This window comes from Bufo bufo, chromosome 1 (genome assembly GCF_905171765.1).
Source record: "Bufo bufo chromosome 1, aBufBuf1.1, whole genome shotgun sequence".
NCBI classification, from domain to species: Eukaryota; Metazoa; Chordata; class Amphibia; order Anura; family Bufonidae; genus Bufo; species Bufo bufo.
In genome coordinates, this window is record NC_053389.1 from 45,978,184 (window position 1) to 46,005,811 (window position 27,628).

Genomic DNA, 27,628 nt, shown 5'->3' on the forward strand with positions numbered 1-27,628 from the left:
CAAGTATAAGCGGCATTATAGGGGTTGGACCCCTTTAAAGTCTCAACAAAAAAAAAAAGTGTGCAGAAAGGAAACCTAAAGGCGATCCCTGCTTCCGGCTCAGTTCCTGTACCAAGCGCATCAGTTCCTTTAAAATTTAACCCCCCCCCCCCCCCCCACCCTCCATAACACAACATGGCATATACTTCACACAGTAAAATAGTTTATTTCAGTTTCCAATGCAGTAAATATATTAAAACAAAAAAAATATACAAATGACGATAAGTTAAAATAATATAAAAAACACTATTTAAAATAAGTTATTTTCTCCCTAGAAAAAAAAAAAAAGTGCAAACCGATCGTCCAGACAGAATTTTACAGCATTTTATTGATTTTTCTATATTTCACTTTTTATTCTGTAAATAAAGATCTCGGCAGGGGGCAGTTTCAGTGCTTCAGGAGTAGGAAAATATCGTGCAATGCAGCAATTCCAGACAACCTCTTCATACCATGGACCTTGCAGGACTGACAGACGTGCGCTATGCCACAGGGACGGAAAGAAGAAAAGGGGAGGGCTGTAGGCGTAAACTAAAAGGAAAGTGAACAAACCCATTGGAAACCCCCCGGAAACATATCAGCCCCTATGAAATGTCTGCAGGCATTACTAACTGCCGTTCTCAAGCTGTCCACTTGGTGGCAGTAATCGCTACAAGTGCAGTTTCCCAGCATCGGCTATTGATTGTGCGCCGGTTAAAGGAGCCATACATGTGAAATTCAAGTAGCCTAATATTGCTAGAAACTAGAAAAATAAATGGGTAAACATCTACAAGAATAAGATTAATCCAGGCATGAGGAGCGAGTCCATGGCTCCCCGGACTCTCCATACATGAAACACAGATTTCATTAACCTCAACCTGACCGCTGATAACAGAGAACACAACATGATAATATGCAGCTTTTTACTCAGGTCAAAGAATTTTGGATTTAAAAAGGCCCTCTAAGAATTCTGATGTTATTGCGGAGACATAAAGGGACCCCAGCAATGAATAGGTTAACAATCTGCGCATCTCATATTGTCAGCTTCATTCCACTGTGACAAAAACTTTGGCATTGAAGATGAAATACACAAAAAAAAAAAAATCTGATTGCAGATAAATATGTACCCCCCCCCCCATCCTTCCCCAATGACAGGAAAAAAAATAATCTACATTCACTGGCTGTGTACAGAAATGTAACGACCGGCTAGTCTGTAATATAACGCTCTTCTATTGTTATTGGGTGGCAGCTCTGGACGGATATTCTAATTCACAGGCCATTGTTCCTTGATACAAAGAAAATTCTGTGTCGCAGTGAGATTCTGGGTGAGGCCACAAGGTGGCGTTGCACGGTTGTCAATAACTATGACACACCTACGGAACTTTCTTAAAAAAAATAATAATAAAAAAAAAATAATAATAAAAAAAAAATAATGGCTTTGTGATTACGTGGCGTCTCCAGGATCGGAGGAGAATCATCTATAATGTATCGATGTGAGTCTCTTCCCGCCCACTTGGTGCCTTATTGCTAAGTCCACGGTTGACCTCAGAGCTAAAGAAAGAATCAGGATTGGACACAGCGGCCACATATGGAGGCGACAGCGGCGTTTACTCACTAAGGATCTCTAGTGGTCGTCGTCGTTAAGGTAAATGAGCTGCTGGACGTCGCTGTGGGGTTAGGAGATGGCAAGAGAGTAAAGTTCAGGCTTTCCAGAACTGCAGATTTTCATATCTGGATCCTTGGAGGCAGCTTAAAGCTCTTTGATGTAGCAGAAGAGTACTTAAGACATAAGCAGGCAGTATCTGATAGAGTCAATGGCGTCATCACGGAGCGCTCGCTTCATGTAATAAAAAAAAAAAAGCGAGCTTCCCCCACCCCGCTTCCACTCATGCTTGCCCCAGGCAGGATTGGATGACGCAATAACAGCATGTAGGATCCCGACGTCAAGGACAAACATCTAAAATGTTCACAGTTTCATCGGACTGGATGCCGCCCCCCCACCACCATGTAGTGTCAGTCCAGCAAAGGCCAGGAGGGGATGTAGAATCTCTGTAATGAGCCCTCTAATAGACGCTCCATCCACAGCGATAGCTTATTTAATTTCTTTTTGATGTGGCCCGCCCCGGAGCCTAGAGAAATCTTCCTTAACGAGTCCCCGCTGGGAGAACAGACCTCTCCCTCGTCCGAGAGCTTCTCGTCTTCCAGCGTGGACTGCGCTTTAAAGAGACAGAAGTATTTTTTGTGTCCATTCAGAGCCAGCACGTACCCGGTGTAGTCGCGCTCCAGGAAATGCTCGTCGTACTGATAGGCGATCGTTGCTGCGTCTTGAGCAAACTCCAGCAAGTACTCCAGCCACTCACGGTGCTTGTCCAGGTTCAAGAAGGAGAAGTGAAGGGAGCTGCTCCTGTGATGGCAGATACGGGCGTGTTACTACATAGATGTGCATTATACAGACGCTTACAGCATAGCCCATCAAAAGGCCGCGCATGTGTCATTGGAATGTGTCTGCTGAAAGATATATACACGTGTAGAAGAGCTGAACTTGTCATTAGAACAGTATTAGTGCCCTGTGATATCCTAACTGCAGACAGCCTGTTGTGATATCCCAGAACATCCAACCAAATGACAATCTCCGCTCTGCTGTATATGGTTATATAGGGTATGACTGCCGGCAGAAGCAGCGTCACAGCAGGTGCCTGGTGTAGGGGCCTTGCCAAACATAGCCTGGATTGTAGAGGTCTGAAATTACCAAAGTTGTCAACATCAATTACTTAAAGGGGTTGTGCCAAGGTTTCAACTCGTCCCCGTTTCCACAGGATAGGCAATAAGGCAGGGCTTGACAAATTTCCTTGGAATCTAGGAGCCAGCTAAAAAAGTTAGGAGCCAGGCGGAGCCGCGTCATAAAATCTATATTGCGATATAATTTTAAGCATGTATATCGCAATATATCGTTTTCTATATTTGGGGGGGTTCAAACTTTTTTTTTTTTTTACTTTATTTAATAACTATTAGCCTCCTTAAGGGCTAGAACCCTTGTCATATTCACCCTAATAGAGCTCTATTAGGGTGAATAGGACTTTACACTCTCCCTGCTGTCCTGTGCTTTGTGCACACAACAGCAGGGAGCTGACCATGGCAGCCAGCCTCTGATCAGCCCCCCCCAGCCTCTGATCAGCCCCCCCCAGCCTCTGATCAGCCCCTCCAGCCTCTGATCAGCCCCCCCCCCAGCCTCTGATCAGCCCCCCCCCCCAGCCTCTGATCAGCCCCCCCCCCCCAGCCTCTGATCAGCCCCCCCCCCCCAGCCTCTGATCAGCCCCCCCCCCCCCAGCCTCTGATCAGCCCCCCCCCCAGCCTCTGATCAGCCCCCCTCCAGCCTCTGATCAGCCCCCCTCCAGCCTCTGATCAGCCCCCCTCCAGCCTCTGATCAGCCCCCCCCCAGCCTCTGATCAGCCCCCCCCAGCCTCTGATCAGCCCCCCCCCAGCCTCTGATTAGCCCCCCTCCAGCCTCCCTCTTATCAGCCCCTCCAGCCTCCCTCTTATCAGCCCCTTCAGCCTCCCTCTTATCAGCCCCTCCAGCCTCCCTATTATCAGCCCCTCCAGCCTCCCTCTTATCAGCCCCTCCAGCCTCCCTCTTATCAGCCCCTCCAGCCTCCCTCTTATCAGCCCCTCCAGCCTCCCTCTTATCAGCCCCTCCAGCCTCCCTCTTATCAGCCCCTCCAGCCTCCCTCTTATCAGCCCCTCCAGCCTCCCTCTTATCAGCCCCTCCAGCCTCCCTCTTATCAGCCCCTCCAGCCTCCCTCTTATCAGCCCCTCCAGCCTCCCTCTTATCAGCCCCTCCAGCCTCCCTCTTATCAGCCCCTCCAGCCTCCCTCTTATCAGCCCCTCCAGCCTCCCTCTTATCAGCCCCTCCAGCCTCCCTCTTATCAGCCCCTCCAGCCTCCCTCTTATCAGCCCCTCCAGCCTCCCTCTTATCAGCCCCTCCCCCCCTCTTATCAGCCCCCTCTGGTAACAAACCCACCCTGCCTCCCTCCCCAGTATTAATCATTGGTGGCAGTGGCCACAGGGTCCCCCTCCTCCTCCTCCCCCCATCATTGGTGGCACTGGCAGTGGGCAGTTCTGATCGGAGTCCCAGCAGTGTAATGCTGGGGCTCCGATCGGTTACCATGGCAGCCAGGAGTCACGCTACTGAAGTCCTGGCTGCGATGGTATGTTAGTGAGCAGCATTATACTCACGTGCGCCGTGATCGCCGGGAGCTCCTTCTTCTCATAGGTCTGTGCGGCGCATTGCTAATGCTATAAGCATAGCAATGAGCCGCACAGACAGAAGAAAGAGCGCCCGGCGGCCACGGCGCACGTGAGTATAATGCTGCTCACTAACATACCATCGCAGCCAGGACTTCAGTAGCGTGACTCCTGGCTGCCATGGTAACCGATCGGAGCCCCAGCATTACACTGCTGGGACTCCGATCGGAACTGCCCACTGCCACCAATGCAGAGAGTCGAGACTGAAGAACCCGGCCCCCGACCTCTGACAGGACGCTGTGATCCGCGCGAATAACCCCTCAACTGAGGGGTTAATCGCGCGGATCACAGCGTGCAGTCATAGGGGCCGGGATATGGCCGGCACATTCATTGGTGGCACAGTGGCCACAGTCCCTCCCCTCCTTCTCCTACCCTGTTCTTAGTGGCCAGCGGCAGCCGCGCACAGTGGGGAGGGAGGGACTCCTCTCCTCCACTGTGCCGCTCAGGAAACCATGGTGCGCGCCGAGAGCGCATCTTTGAAAACGGGCTGACAAATACCCAAGCGCCAGGACCAAATTCCTGGTCGCCATGGCGACCTGGCGCCCGGGATTTGTCGAGCCCTGCAATAAGGCCACTCCACAATCCCCTTTATGGCCGATCGCTAAACCCGCCTTCTGTTCCACAGTCCTATTGAGATGAATGCAGTGGTAGCACGAGTACTCTGCCCCTGCTCCATTCATATGGACAAGACTTCCTCATATTGCCTACTCTGTGGATAGGGGATGTTTAAATATTAGCACAACCTCTTTAAAGATTTTCTCCACCTAAGGCCTCATGCACACGGCCGTTGTTTTGGTCCGCATCCGAGCCGCAGTTTTGGCAGCTCGGATGCGGACCCATTCGCTTCAATGGGGCCGCAAAAGATGTGGACAGCACTGTGTGCTGTCCGCATACGTTGCTCCGTTCTGTGGTCCGCCAAAAAAAAAAAAACACATAAAAACATGTCCTATATTCTTGTCCGCGCTTTGCGGACAAGAATAGGCAGTTATATTAAAGGCTGTCCGTGCCGTTCTGCAAATTGCGGAACGCACACGGATGCCATCCGTGTTTTGCGGACCGCAAAACACACAACTGTCATGTGCATGAGGCCTAAATGTTTTCTAGAAAAATCACATTAAAGGGAACCTGTCACCGGGATTTTGTGTATAGAGCTGAGGACATGGGTTGCTAGATGGCCGCTAGCACATCCGCAATACCCAGTCCCCATAGCTCTGTGTGCTTTTATTGTGTAAAAAAACTATTTGATACATATGCAAATTAACATAAAAGAGTCATATCTTACTTGTGTGACCAGAGAAGAGTCATATTTTCAAGCTCTGACTCATGTCAGGTTAATTTGCATATGTATCAAATTGGTTTTTATACACAATAAAAGCACACAGAGCTATGGGGACTGGGTATTGCGGATGTGCTAGCGGCCATCTAGCAGCCCATGTCCTCAGCTCTATACACAAAATCCAGGTGACAAGTTCCCTTTAAGGCCTCATGCTCACGACCATATGCATTTTTACGGGCTGCAAAGTACGGATACCGTCCGTGCTGCATCAGCATTTTTTTTGCGGGCCCATTGACTTCAATGGGTCCGTGGTCTGCGTTTTGTGGCCAAGTATAGGACATGCTCTATCATTTTGCAGAGCAGACATATGGATGCGGAAAGTACACAGATGATCCATGTGCTTTCCGCATCCGTAGGTCTACACTGCAAAAAAAAAAACAATATGCGAGCAAAACGCGGACCAGGGACCCAGTGAAGTCAATAAACCCGCAAATAATAAAAATTAGGATGACACATGGACTGCATCCACATTTTGCGAATCGCAAAGCTGATACGGTCGTATGCATGAGACCTACTATGGCAGCCTAAGATGGCTGGCATCATGTGCCCTCTGTCAGGCTGCTTCTCGCCTTCTCAGCTGTTAATAAAGGGGGCAATTGAGCCAGGCAGGGTTGTCAGGCAACGAGCCAAATGCAACCAGGCTGAAATGGCACTGAACGGAGGGTGAAGACTTGGTTAAGAGGTCTGCCAACACCGACAGCAAACTCCTCACAATCTCTTACTCCGTAAACCAGATTGTTACCAGAAATAACTTTCACATGGAGAATTTCTTAACTGTCCAGTTGATGCATGAAATTGTCCCGTGTTCACACTGTGCTGCACTCACCCAGTAAAGGTATATACTTCTTGGGCAAACCTCTGCAGCAGACTAGCCTTGGTGGAGCTGGAGAGGATGAGGACAACGTTCATGTGGCCCGGGCGCAGCCGGACGAGGTTACTCATATAATTTACATCTGTTAATTCCGTCACCTCCACGAAGCCTTTCTTAGGAACCCTGCCAGGAAATAATGTTGGCGTCAGTCATGGAGGAGAAGTATTAATTCGCTATCTCTAAGCCCTGCCAGGCACCACCAGCTTACCTGGTATTCTCCTTGGTGAAGTTGGTCTCGCTACTCTTCTCCTTGTCACTTGGCTCTTCTTTATCAGATGGAACAGAATCTCTATCATCGCTAGAGTCACTGACGGAGACAGATAAAAGTGTTATCCCTGATACTACGGGAGAAGTCATGGCTCCCAGAAAGCCAACACTTACCTGAACGCCTGCACTATGACCGTCCCAAAAAGGATAAAGAGAGCCGAGAAAATCAGAGACAGCAGCGGCATCATCTCCCTCCTGTAGAAAGGGTCACATTTAGGTTTGGGGGGTTTGTAAATGTTATCAGGCCCTGAACACTGCCCAGATTCCTTTCCTTACCTGCGACATCATGTCCATCATGGCAACCAAAATGGAAAAAGCATGTCCAAAGGATAGGCCTTTGGAGGTTTTAGACCTGAAAAACCCCTTGGCAACATGCACAGTATATAGACAGCGCTGCCACCAAGGAGGTCTGCCTGCACCGCTGCCAGTGGGTGTCGGGTGTATAATACAGTGACGTAGATATCTCTGATCCCAGTCAATTAATCCCTTACATTTCAGTCAACATTAACCACGGCATCTATGTGGTTAAAAAGAGCGAGGGTGCTCCCTGCCACCCTATCACTCCTCTCAAAAGGCTATTGCATGGTACCAAAGTTTCGTATGGCAGCCAGCGACCTAACACTGGCCCCCCAATTCTGTAATAGCACACTCAATAGGATGCCTCTCATTGTTACTACTAGAGAAGTATTACAAGTATATTATCAAGTCAGCATATGCTTTAAAATGTTTCAATATATTTAGGAAAAAAAAATAAAAAATTATCAGATGTAAACACAGACTAACAAGTTACTAATTCGGAATTGGCGGGTTTCTAAAAGTTGTCCAAGCATTTCACGTACCCTAAAATGGTGTAATTAAAAGATACAAATTGCCCGGCAAAAACACTTTCAGATGGCTGGAAAAATATAACAAAAAGGCAGGGATGAAAAGAAAAAAAAAACCTAAGAAAATTGCCGGCTCTTGAAGGTCAAAATAGGCTGCATGTCTAAGGGGTTAAATAAAGTTATGGTTTCTGAAGTGCCGAGGAGCAGATTGTTCTGATGGCCTCCTTTCAGGGTTTAGTACCCGGTAAGACTTACCAGTTATTATGCAGGACGCTCTCCCATACATCCGACCAGTAGTCAACTGCAATGTAGACCCAGCGCAGGAAGAACACCTGACAACAATGATAAGATATAAAGCCATTATCAGGGATTCAGAGGCCACAGGGATCAGTCTTGCCTCCCACTGCAATCACACAACCATATTTCCGGTGTTTTGGATCCGTATTTTTTGACGATCGCATTTATTTCTATGGGACCTCAAAAAAGGCATACAAGCCACAAGTTATAGAATGGCCTAGGCTTGTCCATATTGCAAACAAGAATAGGCTTTTTTTAAAAAAAATTTAATGGGACTGCGAAAAGCAAGGGATGCACAGAGAAGGCATCCGTATTTTGCAAAATGGATACAGCTGCCTGAATGCCACCTTACAGGAATCAATGCACTTGCTGGTCCAATTCAGCAGGTTCACTATGAACAAGGAGCTATCCAAGTAATGTTTAGGAGGAGACATCTTATGCAGTACCCTGCCCATTTACGCACAGGTCTGACAATCCCCCGCCAACTGACCCCCTCCCCCCGCCAATTAACTGAAAAGCGGGTTACTGAAAACTGGTGAGAAAGATTTTTCTACCTTCATCCCGTGCACATAAACCTACCGGTGCGAGCTCATCGTTCAGATCAGTCAGAATGGTCTCAGAAGACAAGATGCTGGGGTCTTTCCTCAAGCGGTCTAAGAAATCCAAGAGAGCAAACTTGTTCTCCTCACTGCCACTCCAGGCGCTGGCCAGGGTCCTGTGCACTATTCTGCCAGCCGAGTTCCGTCTTTCAAGTATTGCCACCTGCCATGAGTATAAATCAGATTATAAATGTGTAATAGCATCCCAGACAACAGGAAGATTCAGCCATCAACCCTTCTACTATGATACTACAGCGCTACATCAGGCCACTGATCTCTACAGGGAAGGAGGTGGCCCGGAGGACCCGGGGTTTCCCCAGGTCCGGCCACCACCCAGCGCTCTCCCCATAGAAGTGAATGAGAGCATACCGCGCATGAAAGGCCACCGCTTCCATTCATTTCTATGGGGCTGATGGAAACATCTGAGCCAGTGTTTGGCTATTTTCGGCAGTCCCATAGAAATAAATGGAGGGCGCCTGCACATGCGCAGTGTGCCCTCCACCATTTTCAGGGCTCAGTTCTCTGTGCTGGTCCCAGAGGTGGGACCCGCACCTATCAGACAATGGGGGCATATCCTAGAAATATGCCCCCATTGAGTGAGATGGGGAAAATCTCCTTTAAGCAGGCGGTACATACAGAGGATTCTCCGGGCTTTATATCCTCTCCAAGCAGTGAGATGGCGAGCTCTTGTTGGCGTTCCTTGAAAGCATGGACAAATCGAACAGTGTCCTTGGTGTTGGCCGAAGCAAAAGCCAGGAAGGAGTCATAGGTTTTCTTGAAGGGTTCCCCCTCCCCAGTTAGCAGGACGACACAATATCTGCAAAGAAAATAAAATAACAGCAACTTCATCAACAGCAGAGAGTGAAGTTCATTAACCACTTCTATGGGGGTCAAGTAACCCCTAAACTGTCTTTTATTTACTATTACAGTATGACCCGAGCAGTGACACGTACTTGCGCTGACGGTGCGATTTCCTCACAGGACACAGCTCCTGAAATATCTTCTGATTAGTCAGCCTGGCTGCTAGGAGGAACTTGTTGGTAGAAATGAAGTCATCAATCACTTGTTTCTTCATTCCTCGTGCCTAGAAAAAATAAAAAGAAGCTTCCATTTAGTCCAGACTCCAGTCAGGGGTGCACCACCCCAACCCTGGTGCCACATAGTAGCCTGGCACCAGAACGTACCTGCACAACATCAGCTGGCTTGTGAATGTGCTCTTTGAAGACCAGCATTGTTGGGGCGTACATGTTAATATTGTACTGGCTGCTCATCTGCTCCGTCTCCCTCTGGCCAAGGTCCACGTATCCGAAAGACAGGTAATCCTTATAGGCAAACGCCGTCAGCTGCCAGAAACAGAAAGGGTGAATCCACAGTCCGTATGGACCCAACAGGGAAATAAAAGGGATTTTCCAACCATAGCAAGTGGTGGCTCCTTCCTGCAAGGCTCCGCTACAAGACATCAGATAGGCAAGGAAAGGCAACACAGCCCAATTCATCTGGATGCAATTCTCTGCGCAGGGAGGGATGCCCAACGGAGCGCAGTTCCTACATTCTCCAGACAGGAAGGCGTCCCAGAGGTCACACCCCACCAATCAGAATGTTAGGGCACAGCCTAGTGATATGCCATAACACTAGAAGATGGGAATACATCCCCTGTAATATTCTCATATATACTAGAAGTAGACCTTATAATATAGATAGCGTGTGAGCGACTCCTGAGCATTGGCCCTTACCTTGTAGATCAGTGGGACAGGAGGCATCTGATCAAACAGGAGCACGTGCGGTTTATTCTCCTGCTGCCAATTGGATAAGAACCGGATGTAGTTTTTATCTGTGATCTGGAAGAGACAACAGGTGGATGTTGGAATATGTGAGGGGCTCCCGGCTATAGCCCATCCAGTGGTCTCCGGGAGCAGTGGGCCTCACCTTGTCCACTAGATTTCCCGGCAGTAAACTTTCCACAAAGTGTCGAAGATTTTCCCGTAAGACGGCATTGTGAAAGAAGGAGATCTTCCCATTAATCACTCCCAAAATGGACGGAGTGCTGTGTGCACCGAGATGGTGAGCCAGCCGCCTCTCATACCCAGCATGCACCACTCCTATGCCCACACCTGGAAGGACATATCTAACATTAGTCACATAAGGTACTGGAAAGACTGAAGCAGAAACTGCTTATCTGATCTCTGCTCCAGTGCCAGACATCAGCAGAATAGTGAGTGCAGCTCTGCAGTATAATACAGGATGTAACTCAGGATCAGTACAGGATATGTAATGTATGTACACAGTGACTGCACCAGCAGAATAGTGAGTGCAGCTCTGGAGTATAATACAGGATGTAACTCAGGATCAGTACAGGATAAGTAATGTAATGTATGTACACAGTGACTGCACCAGCAGAATAGTGAGTGCAGCTCTGCAGTATAATACAGGATGTAACTCAGGATCAGTACAGGATAAGTAATGTATGTACACAGTGACTGCACCAGCAGAAAAGTGAGTGCAGCTCTGGAGTATAATACAGGATGTAACTCAGGATCAGTACAGGACAAGTAATGTAATGTATCTACACAGTGACTGCACCAGCAGAATAGTGAGTGCAGCTCTGGAGTATAATACAGGATGTAACTCAGGATCAGTACAGGATAAGTAATGTAATGTATGTACACAGTGACTGCACCAGCAGAATAGTGAGTGCAGCTCTGGAGTATAATACAGGATGTAACTCAGGATCAGTACAGGATAAGTAATGTATGTACACAGTGACTGCACCAGCAGAATAGTGAGTGCAGCTCTGGAGTATAATACAGGATGTAACTCAGGATCAGTACAGGATAAGTAATGTATGTACACAGTGACTGCACCAGCAGAATAGTGAGTGCAGCTCTGGAGTATAATACAGGATGTAACTCAGGATCAGTACAGGAGAAGTAATGTATGTACACAGTGACTGCACCAGCAGAATAGTGAGTGCAGCTCTGCAGTATAATACAGGATGTAACTCAGGATCAGTACAGGATAAGTAATGTATGTACACAGTGACTGCACCAGCAGAATAGTGAGTGCAGCTCTGGAGTATAATACAGGATGTAACTCAGGATCAGTACAGGATAAGTAATGTAATGTATGTACACAGTGACTGCACCAGCAGAATAGTGAGTGCAGCTCTGGAGTATAATACAGGATGTAACTCAGGATCAGTACAGGATAAGTAATGTAATGTATGTACACAGTGACTCCACCAGCAGAATAGTGAGTGCAGCTCTGGAGTATAATACAGGATGTAACTCAGGATCAGTACAGGATAAGTAATGTAATGTATGTACACAGTGACTCCACCAGCAGAATAGTGAGTGCAGCTCTGGAGTATAATACAGGATGTAACCCAGGGTCAGTACAGGATAAGTAATGTAATCTATGTACACAGTGACTGCACCAGCAGAATAGTGAGTGCAGCTCTGGAGTATAATACAGGATGTAACTCTGGATCAGTACAGGATAAGTAATGTAATGTATGTACACAGTGACTGCACCAGCAGAATAGTGAGTGCAGCTCTGAAGTATAATACAGGATGTAACTCAGGATCAGTACAGGATAAGTAATGTAATGTATGTACACAGTGACTGCACCAGCAGAATAGTGAGTGCAGCTCTGAAGTATAATACAGGACTTAATTCAGGATCAGTACAGGATAAGTAATGTATGTACACAGTGACTGCACCAGCAGAATAGTGAGTGCAGCTCTGGAGTATAATACAGGATGTAATTCAGGATCAGTACAGGATAAGTAATGTATGTACACAGTGACTGATTCTAAACTGTTAAATGGGTTTTAATCAACATACACTTTACCCCTTTCAGCAGTTGGCCAGTTTGGCACCAGCATTTTAGTTGTTTTTTTTCTCCCTTCCTTCCTGAGCCATAACTTTTCTTTTTCGGTCAACACAGCCATATATTATTAATGACTTTGAATGCAGAGGGAAAAAAAAGCAGTCTGGTTTGAGAGCTGCACTTATACAAGCAGACAAACTACGCGAGTTTGTGAGCATTCGCGTGTTTGATTTCAAGTGTGTGTTTGTACGTGACTTCAGATTCAGGGACTTTAGGAGGGGACTACAGTAAGGCTACTTTCACACTCGCTTTTTGGGCGGATCCATCATGGATCTGCAAAAACGTATCCGTTACAATAATACAACCGCATGCATCCGTCATGAACGAATCCATTTGTATTATCTGTAACATAGCCAAGACGGATCCGTCCAATGCAAGTCAATGGGGACGGATCCGTTTTCTCTGACACAATCTGGCACAATAGAAAACTGATCAGTTTTGCTCAGTTTTGTCAAGCAAACAGCAAAGCACTGCAGGCAGCGTTTTGGTGTCCGCTTCCAGAGTGGAACAGAGACTGATCGGAGGAAAACTGATGCATTCTGAGCGGATCCTTTTTCATTTAGAATGCATTAGGGCAAAACTGATCCATTTTGGACCGCTTGGGAGAGCCTATGACGGATCTCACAAACGGAAAGCTAAAACAGGAGTGTGAAAGTAGCTCAAGTCAGATTCTTATCACTGCACCATATTGTATTTTTTCTCTTTTCTTGCGTAATCCCCATTTAGTATGTGTTCCATTATTGACAGCGCCGTCCAGTGCACATCTTGCATGATGTATGCAGTCCAGGAACAGCCATTTGAGGGTGCATATCTTTGTTCAAAATGTGAGCACATTGCCCGTTTGGAGTCGCATATCGTGTATCTAACCGGGCAGGTATCAACACTGAGAAGTTGGAAAAAAGTTTGCTGCTCACTGAGCAGGCGCTCTATGGGGTAGATGTGGGGGAGGGTGGTAGCGAGGAGGCTCAGGAAAGTCAGGTAGGTAGCTGGATAACAGTTAGAAAGCGGGGTAGCGGGAAGAGTGCCAGGGAGGCTAGCCCTGATCTGACACACCCCAACAAGTTTGCATGGTTGGCAGATGAGGGGAATGTCAGTCCAGGGAGAGCACTGCTGCAGCCGGACACTACCTCTGCCAGTCAGGGGAATGTCAGCTCCGGTAAGCAGGGGACCAGGAGAGCAGGGCAGACAGGTGCGGGTAGTGGGAGACTCTATTAGTGGTACAGATAGGGAAATCTGTCACAAAGACCGGGATCGTCAAACGGTGTGTTGTCTTCCGCGATGTGTCGAACTCGAGCGCCAGGATCGGGTTGCCAGATTACTGGGAGGGGCTGGAGAAGACCCAGCGGTCATGGTCCATATCGGAACCAATAACAAAGTTAGAGGTAGGTGGAGCGTCCTTAAAATTTAGGATTTAGGTCACAAGCTTAGGGCAAGGACCTCAAAAGGTAGTATTTTCCGAAATACTACCGGTACCATGAGCCACACAAGAAAGGCAGCGGGAGATTATGGAGGGGAACAAGTGGCTCAAGAACTGGTGTAGGAAGGAGGGGTTTGGGTTCCTGGAGAACTGGGCCGACTTCTCTGTCACCTACAGGCTCTATCGTAGGGACGGGCTGCACCTCAATGGGGAAGGGGCAGCTGTGTTGGGGGAGAGGATGGCTAGAAGGTTGGAGGAGTGTTTAAATTAGGGACTGGGGGGGGGGGGAGGGTAATTACATTATAGGAGGAGAAGATAGTGCAGATAGAGACCGGGGGCGAGGTAGTGGGACTGGGGGAGGAATGGAAGGAGGGACTAGAACAGTTCAGAAGGAAAGGTGTAGGGTAAAAAATATACATAAACCTCTCAAATGTATGTATACTAATGCCAGAAGCCTGACTAATAAAACTGGGGAGCTGGAATTAGTGATGTGTGAGGAGGGATAGTGGGAATAACTGAGACATGGCTGGATGATAACTATGACAGTGGGAATAACTGAGACATGGCTGGATGATAGCTATGACATAGTGGGAATAACAGAGACATGGCTGGATGATAGCTATGACATAGTGGGAATAACTGAGACATGGCTGGATGATAGCTATGACATAGTGGGAATAACTGAGACATGGCTGGATGATAGCTATGACAGTGGGAATAACTGAGACATGGCTGGATGATAGCTATGACATAGTGGGAATAACTGAGACATGGCTGGATGATAGCTATGACTATAGTGGGAATAACTGAGACATGGCTGGATGATAGCTATGACTATAGTGGGAATAACTGAGACATGGCTGGATGATAGCTATGACTATAGTGGGAATAACTGAGACATGGCTGGATGATAGCTATGACATAGTGGGAATAACTGAGACATGGCTGGATGATAGCTATGACTGGGCTGTTAATGTACAAGGTCTGTTTAGAAAGGATCGTCAAAACCGGAGAGGAGGAGGGGGGGGGGTCTGCCTTCATGTAAAGTCCTGTCTAAAGCCCACACTCCGTGAAGATATAAGTGAGGGACATGAACATGTGGAGTCACTGTGGGTAGAAATACATGGAGCTAAAAACAACAATAAATTACTAATAGGAGTTTACTATAAACCACCGAATATACCAGAGTCCACAGAAAATCTGCTACTAAACGAGACAGACGAGGCGACAAATCATAAGGCCCCTTTCACACGGGCGAGTATTCCGCGCGGGTGCAATGTGGGAGGTGAACGCATTGCACCCGCACTGAATACCGACCCATTCATTTCTATGGGGCTGTTCACTGTGATTTTCACGCATCACTTGTGCGTTGCGTGAAAATCGCAGCACGCTCTATATTCTGTGTTTTTCACGCAACGCAGGCCCCATAGAAGTGAATGGGGTTGCGTGAAAATCACAAGCATCCGCAAGCAAGTGCGGATGCGGTGCGATTTTCACGCACGGTTGCTAGGAGACGATCGGGATGGAGACCCGATCATTATTATTTTCCCTTATAACATGGTTATAAGGGAAAATAATAGAATTCTGAATACAGAATGCTTAGTACAATAGCGCTGGAGGGGTTATAAAAAATAATAATAATTTAACTCACCTTAATCCACTTGTTCACGCTGCCGGCATCTCTTCTGTCTGTCTTCATCTGTGCTGTGAGCAATAGGACCTTTGATGACGTCACTCCGGTCATCACATGATCCATCACCATGGTAAAAGATCATGTGATGATCAGGTGATGACCGGAGTGACGTCACCACAGGTCCTGTTGCTGCACAGCTAAGATGAAGACAGAAGGAGATGCCGGCTTCACGATCAAGTGGATTAAAGGTGAGTAAAAAAATTGTATTTTATTTTTTTTAACCCCTCCAGCGCTATTGTACTATGCATTCTGTATTCAGAATGCTATTATTTTCCATTATAACCATGTTATAAGGGGAAATAATGCAACCTACAGAACACCGATCCCAAGCCCGAACTTCTGTGAAGAAGTTCGTGTATGGGTACCTAACATGCGCGATTTTTCTCACGCGATTGCAAAATGCATTACAACGTTTTGCACTCGGGCTGAAAAGTCACGGGTGTTCCCGTAACGCACCCGCACCTTTTCCTGCAACGCCCGTGTGAACCCAGCCTAATGAGGTGGTTATTATGGGGGACTTCTACTACCCAGATATAGACCGGGAAACTGAAACCTGTATATCTCATAAAGGAAACAGGTTCTTGGCAATAACTAAAGACAATTATCTCTCCCAACTGGTTCAGGACCCGACTAGAGGGACGGCCATACTGGACTTAGTATTAACCAATAGACCTGACAGAACAACAGACGTGCAGGTCGGGGGACACCTGGGAAATAGTGACCATAAAGTAATAACCTTCCAATTATCATTCAAAAGAGCGTTTCTACAGGGAGGAACAAAAATACCAAACTTCAAAAAAGCTAAATTTAGCTAACTAAGAGAGGCCATAGGCCTAACTAACTGGGACAAAGTCCTCAAAAAAAAAAAATACAGCCACAAAATGGGATATTTTTAAAAGTATCCTAAAATCTCATTGTGAGAGGTACATACCGTATGGGAATAAAAGGTTAAGGAACAAAAAAAAAAACAATGTGGATAAACAGAACTGTAAAGAAAGCAATAAATGACAAAAAGAAAGCATATAAATCACTAAAACAGGAGGGCAGCACGGAAGCACTGAAAAACTATAAGGAAAAAAATAGAACATGTAAAAGACAAATAAAAGCGGCCAAACTAGAGACCGAGAGATTAATTGCCAAAGAGTAAAAACTAACCCTAAAATGTTCTTCAATTATATAAATGGTACAAAGTATAAATCTGAAGGTGTCGGCCCTCTACAGAGTAATGAGGGGGGAGTCGCAGAGAGCGACGAGGAGAAAGCAAAGCTGTTAAATATTTTTTTCTCCAATGTATTCACTGAGGAAAATAAACTGTCAGATGAAATGCTGAATGTAAAAGTAAATTCCCCATTAAAAGTGTCCTGTCTGACCCAGGAAGAAGTACAGCGCCGTCTTAAAAAGATTAAAATAGACAAATCGCCAGGACCAGATGGCATACACCCCAGTATCCTAAGGGAATTAAGTAATGTCATAGCCAGACCCTTATTTCTGATATTTGCGGACTCTATACTGACAGGGAATGTTCCACAGGATTGGCGCATGGCAAATGTGGTGCCAATATTCAAAAAGGGTCCAAAAACAGAGGCCGGAAACTATAGGCCGGTAAGTTTAACATCTGTTGTGGGTAAACTGTTTGAAAGTTTTCTGAGAGATGCTATGTTAGAGCATCTTAACGGAAATAAGCAAATAACACCATATCAGCATGGCTTCGTGAGGGATCGGTCATGTCAAACTAATTTAATCAGTTTCTATGAGGAGGTAAGTTCTAGACTTGACCGCGGCGAATCAATGGATGTCGTGCATCTGGACTTCTCCAAAGCATTTGACACCGTACCACATAAAAGGTTAGTATATAAAATAAGAATGCTTGGACTGGGAGAAAAAGTCTGTATGTGGGTAAGTAACTGGCTCAATGATAGAAAACAGAGGGTGGTTATTAGTGGTACACACTCAGATTGGGTCACTGTATATATACACACACACACACACACACACTAGAGGACAGTATACTGTATATATACACACACACTACAGAGGACAGTATACTGCTAAAGAGGGATCTGGATAGATTGGAGGCTTGGGCAGATAAGGTTTAACACTGACAAATGTAAAGTTATGCACATGGGAAGGAATAATGCAAGTCACCCGTACATACTAAATGGTAAAACACTCGGTAACACTGACATGGAAAAGGACCTAGGAATTTTAGTGAACAGTAAACTAAGCTGTAGAAACCAGTGTCAGGCAGCTGCTGCCAAGGCCAATAAGATAAGGGGTTGCATCAAAAGGGGCATAGATGCCCGTGATGAGAACATAGTCCTACCACTTTACAAATCGCTAGTCAGACCACACATGGAGTACTGTGTACAGTTCTGGGCTCCTGTGAACAAGTCAGACATAGCAGAGCTGGAGAGGGTCCAGAGGAGGGCAACTAAAGTAATAACTGGAATGGGTGGACTACAGGTCCCAGAGAGATTATCAATATTAGGGTTATTCAACTTTAGAAAAAAGACAACTGAGGGGAGATCTAATTACTATGTATAAATATATCAGGGGTCAGTACAGAGATCTATCCCATCATCTATTTATCCCCAGGACTGTGACGAGGGGACATCCTCTGCGTCTGGAGGAAAGAAGGTTTGTACACAAACATAGAAGAGGATTCTTTACGGTAAGAGCAGTGAGACTATGGAGGTCTCTGCCTGAGGAGGTGGTGATGGTGAGTACAATAAAGGAATTCAAGAGGGGCCTGGATGTATTTCTGGAGTGTAATAATATTACAGGCTATAGCTACTAGAGAGGGGTCGTTGATCCAGGGAGTTATTCTGATGCCTGATTGGAGTCGGGAAGGAATTTTTTTTCCCCTTAAGTGAGGAAAATTGGCTTCTACCTCATAGTTTTTTTTTGCCTTCCTCTGAATCAACTTGCAGGATAACAGGCCGAACTGGATGGACAGGTGTCTTTTTTCGGCCTTATGTACTATGTTACTATGTTAATGTCACCATTTAATGAAATGGGAACAAAAAAAAAAAAAAAAAGATTTGTGGAATGGAAAACAAAAAAAATTCATGCCATTGTTTTTTGGGTACAAATGACATGACGACCTTATTCTGAAGGTCAGTACAATTTCAGTGATACCACTGTTTTATAGCTTTTACTATGTTTTAAACAAGTTATTTTTATAGAAAATATTTTTTAAAATAATAAAAAATTTGCTGTTTTGCCATATTTTGAAAACTTAACTATTTAAAAAAAAAAAATTATCAACAGAACTATGTAAGGGCTTGTTTTTCACGGACAGAGCTGTCGTTTTTATTGGTACATGACATTTTGTTCATTTTTCCATTTTTTGAGGGGAGGCGAGGTGACCAATAACTGCAATTCTGACATTGGGATTTTTTTTTTACGGCGTTCACCTGTGCAGAATAAATAACATGATATTCAGATGTTTACAGATGCCATGATACCAATTATGTGAGTGGTTTAATATGTCTTTCCTTTATATGATAAATGAAAAAAGGCAGTTTTTTACATTTTTTCTCTTTTTTTTTTTTTTATACTTTTAAAAACTTTAACTGTTTTTTACTCCTATTTTTTGTCCTTCTAGGCCTGTGATAGTTAACCTCCGGCACTCCCGCTGTGGTAAAACTACGACTCCCATGATGCCCGTTTGCTTGGCTGTTCTCAGAACTCCATAGAAATGAATGGAACATGGTGGGAGTCATAGTTTCACCACAGCTGGAGTGCCGGAGGTTAGCCATCACTGCCCTAGGGGATTTCAACATGTCATCCCTTGACTGCTTGTCCAATGCACTGTTTGTTTGGCCAGTGAGATGTTGCAGCCATTACTGACTGCAGCATTTAAGGGGATAAACAGCTGCAGGCAGGAGTCGGCTGTGTAACCCAGCTGGCAGCTGCTGTGTATGGAGCGGGCTCAACTTCGGAGCCCTTTCTGTACATTCCCTTTGCATCTATGACATGCATGTACGTTGAGATCTGCATAGGGGATAAAGTAATAGAGGAGCAGGGAGGATAATGAACCCAAGAGCGAGCACATACCTAACCCCTCCAACTCCTGCACCACCTCCTTCCACACAGGTTCGATGTGGATGCAGCTGAAGCACCAGTCGGAGGTGATCTTGATGAGGTAGGGTTTGCGGAAGCTGTCGGGGACCACCTCGTTGATATAGTGGGAGAACTGCAGGAGGTACTTCTCATCAGTGGAATCCCTGCGCTCGGAATTAAAGGGGAAGTGGAAGAACGACTCGTCGAAGTAGAAGCTGTCGTGGAAGTGACGGAAGTGGTGATGCTGCTGCTGCTGGGAGTAACCCTGGTTATCTCCTACGTCTCCGAAGCGGTCATAGTTTGTCCTCTTCTCTTCGTTTGAAAGAATCTAAAGGATCAAAAGGTTACAGAGGATTAATTCTACCAAGTTCAAATGGGCCATATAAACTGCGCAACTTGTAAGCTACATTTACGCTCCTGAGGCTTTCGTGACTTTAAATGAGGACCCCCCCCCCCCCCTCCGTTAACATGATATGAAGAACCATGGGTGTCTCTCTCTGCTGTACTGAAAGGAGTTGTCCTCATCGACCAGCTGTAATAATAATGCCCCCGATCAGACCAGTTCACACCTCATAAGCTTTGCTGACTTGGATAAATTTGTCTTCTGCTCCCGGGTTCTTGTTTTTATCAGGATGCCTAAAATGAACAAGACATTTATTATAGCATGGGAGACATTACATTCTCCAATATCCATGTCCAAAATACACAAAAAGAGCAAAGGAACTAAGGCTATAGTTACACACTAGCGCAAAAATGATCCGGCAGAGGAACGGCCTGCAAGAGTTCATCATATCTGGCATAGCCAGTTACTATCGTTCCCTGCCGGAGCCCACTGACTACAATAGGACCCGGCAGGGATCTGGCTTGGTTCCAGAATGAAGCCGCTGCAAGGTAGTTGTCAGGCCGAATCGCAGAACTAATGCCGGAAACAGGCCGGATTCCCATTATAGTCAATGGGGCCTGGCGGTGCTCCAGCTCCAGTTTCTGGCTATGCCTGATGCGATGAACTCTGGCAGGCTGTCCTCTGCTTGAACAGCCTGCCGGATCATTTTAAAGCTAGCGCAAGGCATGAGCCAGCGGTAGGGAGATTACCCCATTAAGCACAGCACCCGTGTTAGAATTTACCACAGTGTAGTGCCACTTTCACCATCCTCTACTTAAAAGGGTTTACAGGACTTTTAAAGGGGTTTTCACATCTCAGACAATTGGGGCATATCACTAGGATATGCCTCCATTGTCTGATAGGTGCGGGTCCCAGAGGTGGGCTCATAAATGCAGCTGTTAACGTGAAGGAGGGCGCACCATATATGCACAGCAGCCCTCCATTCGTTTCTAAGGGGCCATCGAAAAACATACAAGTGCTAACTCCATAGAAGTGAATGGAAGCGGTGGCCACACAAGCACGGTGCGCTCCTATTCATTTCTATGAGGATTCCGGGAAAGCGCCATACATTGTATAGTGGCCATGCCTGATTACTGCAGCTCAGTCCCACGTAAGTGAAAGGGGAGAGAGCTGTGGTAACCAGACATGGCCGCTGCTCAGAGCCGTGTCTAATTCCCTGTGCGCTCTGCAAACAGTTGATGGTCAGCGGTGCTGGGAGTCTGGTGTCTACGTCCTATCATTAGGATAGAAAACTAGCATGGGGAGCTATCAGTCACGACATTGTCATACATAGCATCACATTACACCCGCGAAACATGGGGGGGCTGCAATCCCCGTAGTGTAAATCACTACATCCTTATTAGGGATGAGCAAATCGACTTCGGATTAAACATCCAAAGTTGATTTGCATAAAACTTTGTTCTAATACTGTACGGAGCAGTATTAGAATGTATTGGCTCCGATGAGCCGAAGTTATTGCTTCGCGAGACTTCGGGTAATAACTTCATAAATTCATTTGTACTGTAAAAAAAACATTTCCCGAACTCTGGTTCGGTTCCAAGGTACCGCTTATAACCGAACCAGAGTTCGGAAAATGTTTCTTTACAGTACAAAATTTATGAAGTTATTACCCGAAGTCTCTGATGCAATAACTTCGGCTCATCGGAGCCAATACATTCTAATACTGTACGGAGCTCCTGCTCCGTACAGTATTAGAACAAAGTTTTATGCGAATCGACTTCAGATGTTTCATCCGAAGTCGATTTGCTCATCCCTAATCCTTATATAACCGGAGTGACAAACGTTCAGCGTTTCTACATTGGCGCCATTTACTGATCCCCTCGTGCACTGTACCCACCACTCTCTGGCGAGTTTCTTGTAGGCTTTTTTAATATCCGCTTGGTTCGCCGTCCGGCTCACACCTAGAACCCGGTAGGGGTCAAAGTCAGCTGCCGAGAGGATCTGGAGAGCGAGGAATAGAAATACCAGAAACCGCCAGAGGAGGCGCAGTCTTCGGTGGCCCATATCTGACACTGTTTTACTGAAAAAGAGAAGACAACATCGGTGACAAAGCTGCAACGTAGAAGCTCAAACATCAAGGCCCCGATTTATCATCCACTCCAGAACTCTGGCTTCAAAAAGTGACAAAATGGGGCTTTTGCAGCTTTTTGGACATACTGGAATTTTTGCAACTTAATGCATGTTTTTTACACCACTCACTCCAGTTTTGATATATGGGTGGGAAAGCGGATGTGGTTAGCTAGGTTATAGAGTTGCACTCCAGATTTACACTTTTTTCCCCCAGGAGGAGGGTGGAGTGTGAAAACTTCGAGACAAAAGTGTTATTCCTAAACCGAAGATAAATTTATCAAACAAAACGTGACATCTGATAAATGTGGCATCAGGTACTCCAACGCAGACTCAAGCAAATCTGCCCTTATGATAAATTCCTCCCTATGTCTCTACTCCAATCACACACAGAGCTGCATTCAGGACAGTTTTATTAAAAGGCACAGATAAGGGCTCATGCACGTGACCGTATGTATCTTGTGGTCAGCAAAACACGGATCCGTGTTTTAAAAAAAATAAAAAAAAGACATCCACGTTGCATCCGTTTTTGTTTTGCAGATCCATTGTAACAATGCCATTCCTCGTCCGCAAAACGGACAAGAATAGCACATGTTCTGTTTTTTTTTTTCAGAACGGACCAGCGGACGTACGGAAAGAGTGCACACTGCACACTGAGACATTTCTGTTTTCTGGAGGGACCCACTGAAGTGAATGGTTCTGCATACGGGCTGCAAAAAAAAAACACGGAACAGACACGGAAAGAATATATGTTCGTGTGCATGAGCCCCTCTAGGAGCCCTGCTCAGCCGGCTGGCAGCAATGAGAGGGGTCGATGCCCCTTAAGAAGGATGCTCTGTGAACCCCTTAAATGGTCCGCACTGACAGACTAGGCTCATTTATCAAAACTGGCGAACCGTCTTATTTGCTCATAGCAACCAATCAGAGCTCAGCTTTCATTTCTTAATGCATGCTGAAAAAATTAAAGGTGATCTCTGATTGGTTGCTTTGGGGGAAAAAAAAGAGGGAGTTTTCCGGTTAGACAGTTTTGATAAATGAGGCCTATTGCTCGGGGGGAGAGGTGGTAGTTCTGTAGATACAGCCACCATGAGGGCCATCACAAGACTTTCCAAACCTTGCAAATTATCCAATCAAGGAAATGGGAGGGGAGAGGAGGGGGTCATTGCAAAATGCTGAGTGACAGGGAGTGGTGTCATTACCCAGGAACGGGGAACACTACTCAATACTACGCAATGTCAATGTGCCCATCTAGGAGGTACCCGGCAGAATTAGGCAGGGATTACTGGGCAGATCAGGATATGGGCCAGCAGCGAACCTAAAATTTATGGGCGTCAGTATGGGCGCTCTGACCGGTGGTCTGTGGCTATGGAGCCCTGTACACCTAGCAGGAACTGTTAGGGTACATGCACACGTTCAGGATTCATGTGCGGAGCTTCCGCACTGAAATCCGCAAATCTGTGCGGTCAATCCGCATCAAATTGGTGCAGATTTGCATGCGGATTTGGTGCGGATTTTACTAAGTGAATGAACAAAATCCGGTCAGGAAAAATAAAATAAATTGACAATCCGCACCGCAGGTCAAAATCCGCGTGGAAAAAATCTGCAACGTGTGCACTGAGAATTTCAAATTCTCATAGAATAAAATGTACATGACCTACAGTGCGGATTTTCCATGGTGATCATGTGCATTTAGCCTTACAGTCCTCTTCTCCATGGTAGGTCTTCTGTGGGAAAGGACCAGGTGTGCGAGCACATCAATGAGCCTCGGGTGCCCATGAACAGTTTACCGGCTCTCATTCATTCGACCGCTTGTGGTAGCGCGCAACCACCGCGTACCGGGAACACCCAACAAGACCGGCCATTTCACAGACCCTCTCCACATCACAATGTGGGGACGGACGCCCGGTACAAGCAAGTTTATGCTTTACAAGAAGTCGCGTGCGTCTTTCTACCCGTCGGCCTCTGTAGAGTCTGTTCGGTCCCTGCGAGAACGGAAGTGGACGTCATCTCCGATCCCAACAGTTTAACCCCTTAGATGCCACGGTCAACTACATCAGAGGTATCTAGGCAGTTAGACAGAGCGTGGGGGCTCCCTCTGTCACTACTGCCCCCAGTAAAGGCACACTGCCATGGAGGCCGGGGTCCTAACCAAGACCCTCAAGGCCTGCCATGACTGTGCCTATTGGACTGCGCCGCAGGCTGAGCCTAAGGCAGGGATGGCCAATCAGCGGCTCCCAACATGCCCTGCTGTAGGCGGAAAAACAGAAATGACTCTGTGTGCATTCTGTATCCATACGTCCGCAGGTCCGTTCCACGAAAAAATGTCCTATTCTTGTCTGTTTTGTGGACAAAGACAAGCATTGTCACAATGGATCTGCCAAAGAACGGATGTAACACGGACGTCACATGGATGAGAACAGGTTGTTTTTTTTTTGCGGAGCGTAAAATACATACAGTTGTGTGCATCAGCCCTAACAGACAAAGTGTACCAGTGCATTGTAAAAGCCATGCGTCTACTTGTAGGACTATAAAAAAAAAAAAAAAAAAAAAAAAAACAATTAAAAGGTTAAGTTTAATGAAACTAAATAAAACCATTTTTCTATGAAATTTGGCTTTATTTTTGTAGAAGTGGTAACCAGCATATGGCACCGCCATGTTCACCGCAACCCGTATAATAAGACTACATGCACAAGAACGTTAGGGCTCCGTGCCCATGCAGTGGACTGCAAATTGTGGTCCGCAATGCACGGGCACAGACCGCGGGGCAGCAGCATGTGGATCACGGACCTACGGTATTCACTTGTATGGGGTCCGCGATCCGCACCGCAAGAAGTAGTGCATGCGCTACTTTTTTGCTGTGCGGAGGCACGGCCAGAAACGCCACGAAAGAACACTGTAGTGCTTCCGTGGGGTTCCGATCCGTGCCTCCGTGCACGTATACAGGCACCAGTGTGGAGGTATATGGCGGCGTATACAGGCACCAGTGTGGAGGTATATGGCGGCGTATACAGGCACCAGTGTGGAGGTATATGGCGGCGTATACAGGCACCAGTGTGGAGGTATATGGCGGCGTATACAGGCACCAGTGTGGAGGTATATGGCGGCGTATACAGGCACCAGTGTGGAGGTATATGGCGGCGTATACAGTCACCAGTGTGGAGGTATATGGCGGCGTATACAGGCACCAGTGTGGAGGTATATGGCGGCGTATACAGGCACCAGTGTGGAGGTATATGGCGGCGTATACAGGCACCAGTGTGGAGGTATATGGCGGCGTATACAGGCACCAGTGTGGAGGTATATGGCGGCGTATACAGGCACCAGTGTGGAGGTATATGGCGGCGTATACAGGCTCCAGTGTGGAGGTATATGGCGGCGTATACAGGCACCAGTGTGGAGGTATATGGCGGCGTATACAGGCACCAGTGTGGAGGTATATGGCGGCGTATACAGGCACCAGTATGGAGGTATATGGCGGCGTATACAGGCACCAGTATGGCGTTGTATACAGGCACCAGTATGGAGGTATATGGCGGTGTATACAGGCACCAGTGTGGAGGTATATGGCGGTGTATACAGGCACCAGTGTGGAGGTATATAGCAGTGTATACAGGTATCAGTGTGGAGGTATATGGCAGTGTATACAGGTATCAGTGTGGAGGTATATGGCGGTGTATACAGGTATCAGTGTGGAGGTATATGGCGGTGTATACAGACCCCAGTGTGGAGGTATATGGCGGTGTATACAGACCCCAGTGTGGAGGTATATGGCGGTGTATACAGGCATCAGTGTGGAGGTATATGGCGGTGTATACAGGCACCAGTGTGGAGGTATATGGCAGTGTATACAGGCACCAGTGTGGAGGTATATGGCGGTGTATACAGGTATCAGTGTGGAGGTATATGGCGGTGTATACAGGTATCAGTGTGGAGGTATATGGCGGTGTATACAGGTATCAGTGTGGAGGTATATGGCAGTGTATACAGGCACCAGTGTGGAGGTATATGGCAGTGTATACAGGCACCAGTGTGGAGGTATATGGCAGTGTATACAGGCACCAGTGTGGAGGTATATGGCAGTGTATACAGGCACCAGTGTGGAGGTATATGGCAGTGTATACAGGCACCAGTGTGGAGGTATATGGCAGTGTATACAGGCACCAGTGTGGAGGTATATGGCAGTGTATACAGGTATCAGTGTGGAGGTATATGGCGGTGTATACAGGCACCAGTGTGGAGGTATATGGCGGTGTATACAGGCACCAGTGTGGAGGTATATGGCGGTGTATACAGGCACCAGTGTGGAGGTATATGGCGGTGTATACAGGCACCAGTGTGGAGGTATATGGCGGTGTATACAGGCACCAGTGTGGAGGTATATGGCGGTGTATACAGGCACCAGTGTGGAGGTATATGGCGGTGTATACAGGCACCAGTGTGGAGGTATATGGCAGTGTATACAGGTATCAGTGTGGAGGTATATGGCAGTGTATACAGGTATCAGTGTGGAGGTATATGGCAGTGTATACAGGTATCAGTGTGGAGGTATATGGCGGTGTATACAGACCCCAGTGTGGAGGTATATGGCGGTGTATACAGACCCCAGTGTGGAGGTATATGGCGGTGTATACAGGTATCAGTGTGGAGGTATATGGCGGTGTATACAGGTATCAGTGTGGAGGTATAAGGCAGTGTATACAGGTATCAGTGTGGAGGTATATGGCGGTGTATACAGACCCCAGTGTGGAGGTATATGGCGGTGTATACAGGTATCAGTGTGGAGGTATATGGCGGTGTATACAGGTATCAGTGTGGAGGTATATGGCGGTGTATACAGGTATCAGTGTGGAGGTATATGGCGGTGTATACAGGTATCAGTGTGGAGGTATATGGCGGTGTATACAGGTATCAGTGTGGAGGTATATGGCGGTGTATACAGGTATCAGTGTGGAGGTATATGGCGGTGTATACATGTATCAGTGTGGAGGTATAAGGCAGTGTATACAGGTATCAGTGTGGAGGTATATGGCGGTGTATACAGGTATCAGTGTGGAGGTATATGGCGGTGTATACAGACCCCAGTGTGGAGGTATATGGCGGTGTATACAGGTATCAGTGTGGCGGTATATGGCGGTGTATACAGGTATCAGTGTGGAGGTATATGGCGGTGTATACAGACCCCAGTGTGGAGGTATATATAAGACTATATACACATGGACTCTATGAAGGCCTGCACAAACATACAGCCATGTCCCGGTATGGTCCCGGTATGGTCCCGGTGCGGTCCCGGTGCGGTCATGGATGTGACACACGAAGGGAGGAGAAAGGCTCCGGCGGCTGCAGGTGACATAACAGGACATGATGTAACCCGGCGGCGGCGGCAGCTGACGGCTCAGGCACTCACACAGGCGGCGGCCGCTCCTCACCTCCTGTCCCCGGCAGTAAGCGGTGTCCTCCCGTGTGTAGGGCCTGGTCCCGGCTCCGCTCCCCTCCGTTTCGCCCGTTGCTCCCGGCTCACAGCCCCATTACGGCCTGGACCTCAGCTCACACACGGAAACGGAAGACAGACAGCAAGACCCGCCC

General features: G+C 46.9%; 1 protein-coding gene across 3 annotated transcripts; it reads right to left on the reverse strand.

Moving 5' to 3' along the window:
* Nucleotides 1-1,826: 1,826 nt before the first annotated feature.
* DNAJC16 (DnaJ heat shock protein family (Hsp40) member C16) lies at nt 1,827-27,620 on the reverse strand. 3 transcript variants are annotated; one of them, XM_040422610.1, is made up of 15 exons: nt 27,472-27,620; nt 21,816-21,998; nt 20,145-20,211; nt 19,570-19,903; nt 10,438-10,622; nt 10,245-10,349; nt 9,696-9,854; nt 9,465-9,595; nt 9,148-9,328; nt 8,492-8,674; nt 7,871-7,947; nt 6,906-6,986; nt 6,733-6,831; nt 6,480-6,647; nt 2,029-2,419 (listed from the first exon to the last, which is right to left on the reverse strand). In XM_040422610.1, exons 2-15 carry the CDS (start codon nt 21,980-21,982, stop codon nt 2,029-2,031), a joined length of 2,328 nt encoding a protein of 775 aa, XP_040278544.1. In that variant the 5' UTR covers nt 21,983-21,998; nt 27,472-27,620. The 3 variants fall into 3 exon arrangements, with proteins under 3 accessions (XP_040278554.1, XP_040278544.1, XP_040278550.1); XM_040422616.1 differs by having other exon boundaries at nt 27,450-27,620; XM_040422620.1 differs by lacking the exon at nt 27,472-27,620 and having other exon boundaries at nt 1,827-2,419; nt 21,816-21,982.
* Nucleotides 27,621-27,628: the final 8 nt, after the last annotated feature.

Excerpts from the sequence above, each read along its gene's own strand:
- DNAJC16 (XM_040422620.1), bottom strand. The coding sequence starts at position 21,982 with ATGGGCCACCGAAGACTGCGCCTCCTCTGGCGGTTTCTGGTATTTCTA. Across the intron at positions 19,904-20,144 it reads AAGTCAGCAAAGCTTATGAG|ATTCTTTCAAACGAAGAGAA; the intron begins GTGTGAACTGGT and ends TTGATCCTTTAG. Across the intron at positions 7,948-8,491 it reads TGAACGATGAGCTCGCACCG|GTGTTCTTCCTGCGCTGGGT; the intron begins GTAGGTTTATGT and ends CATTGTTGTCAG.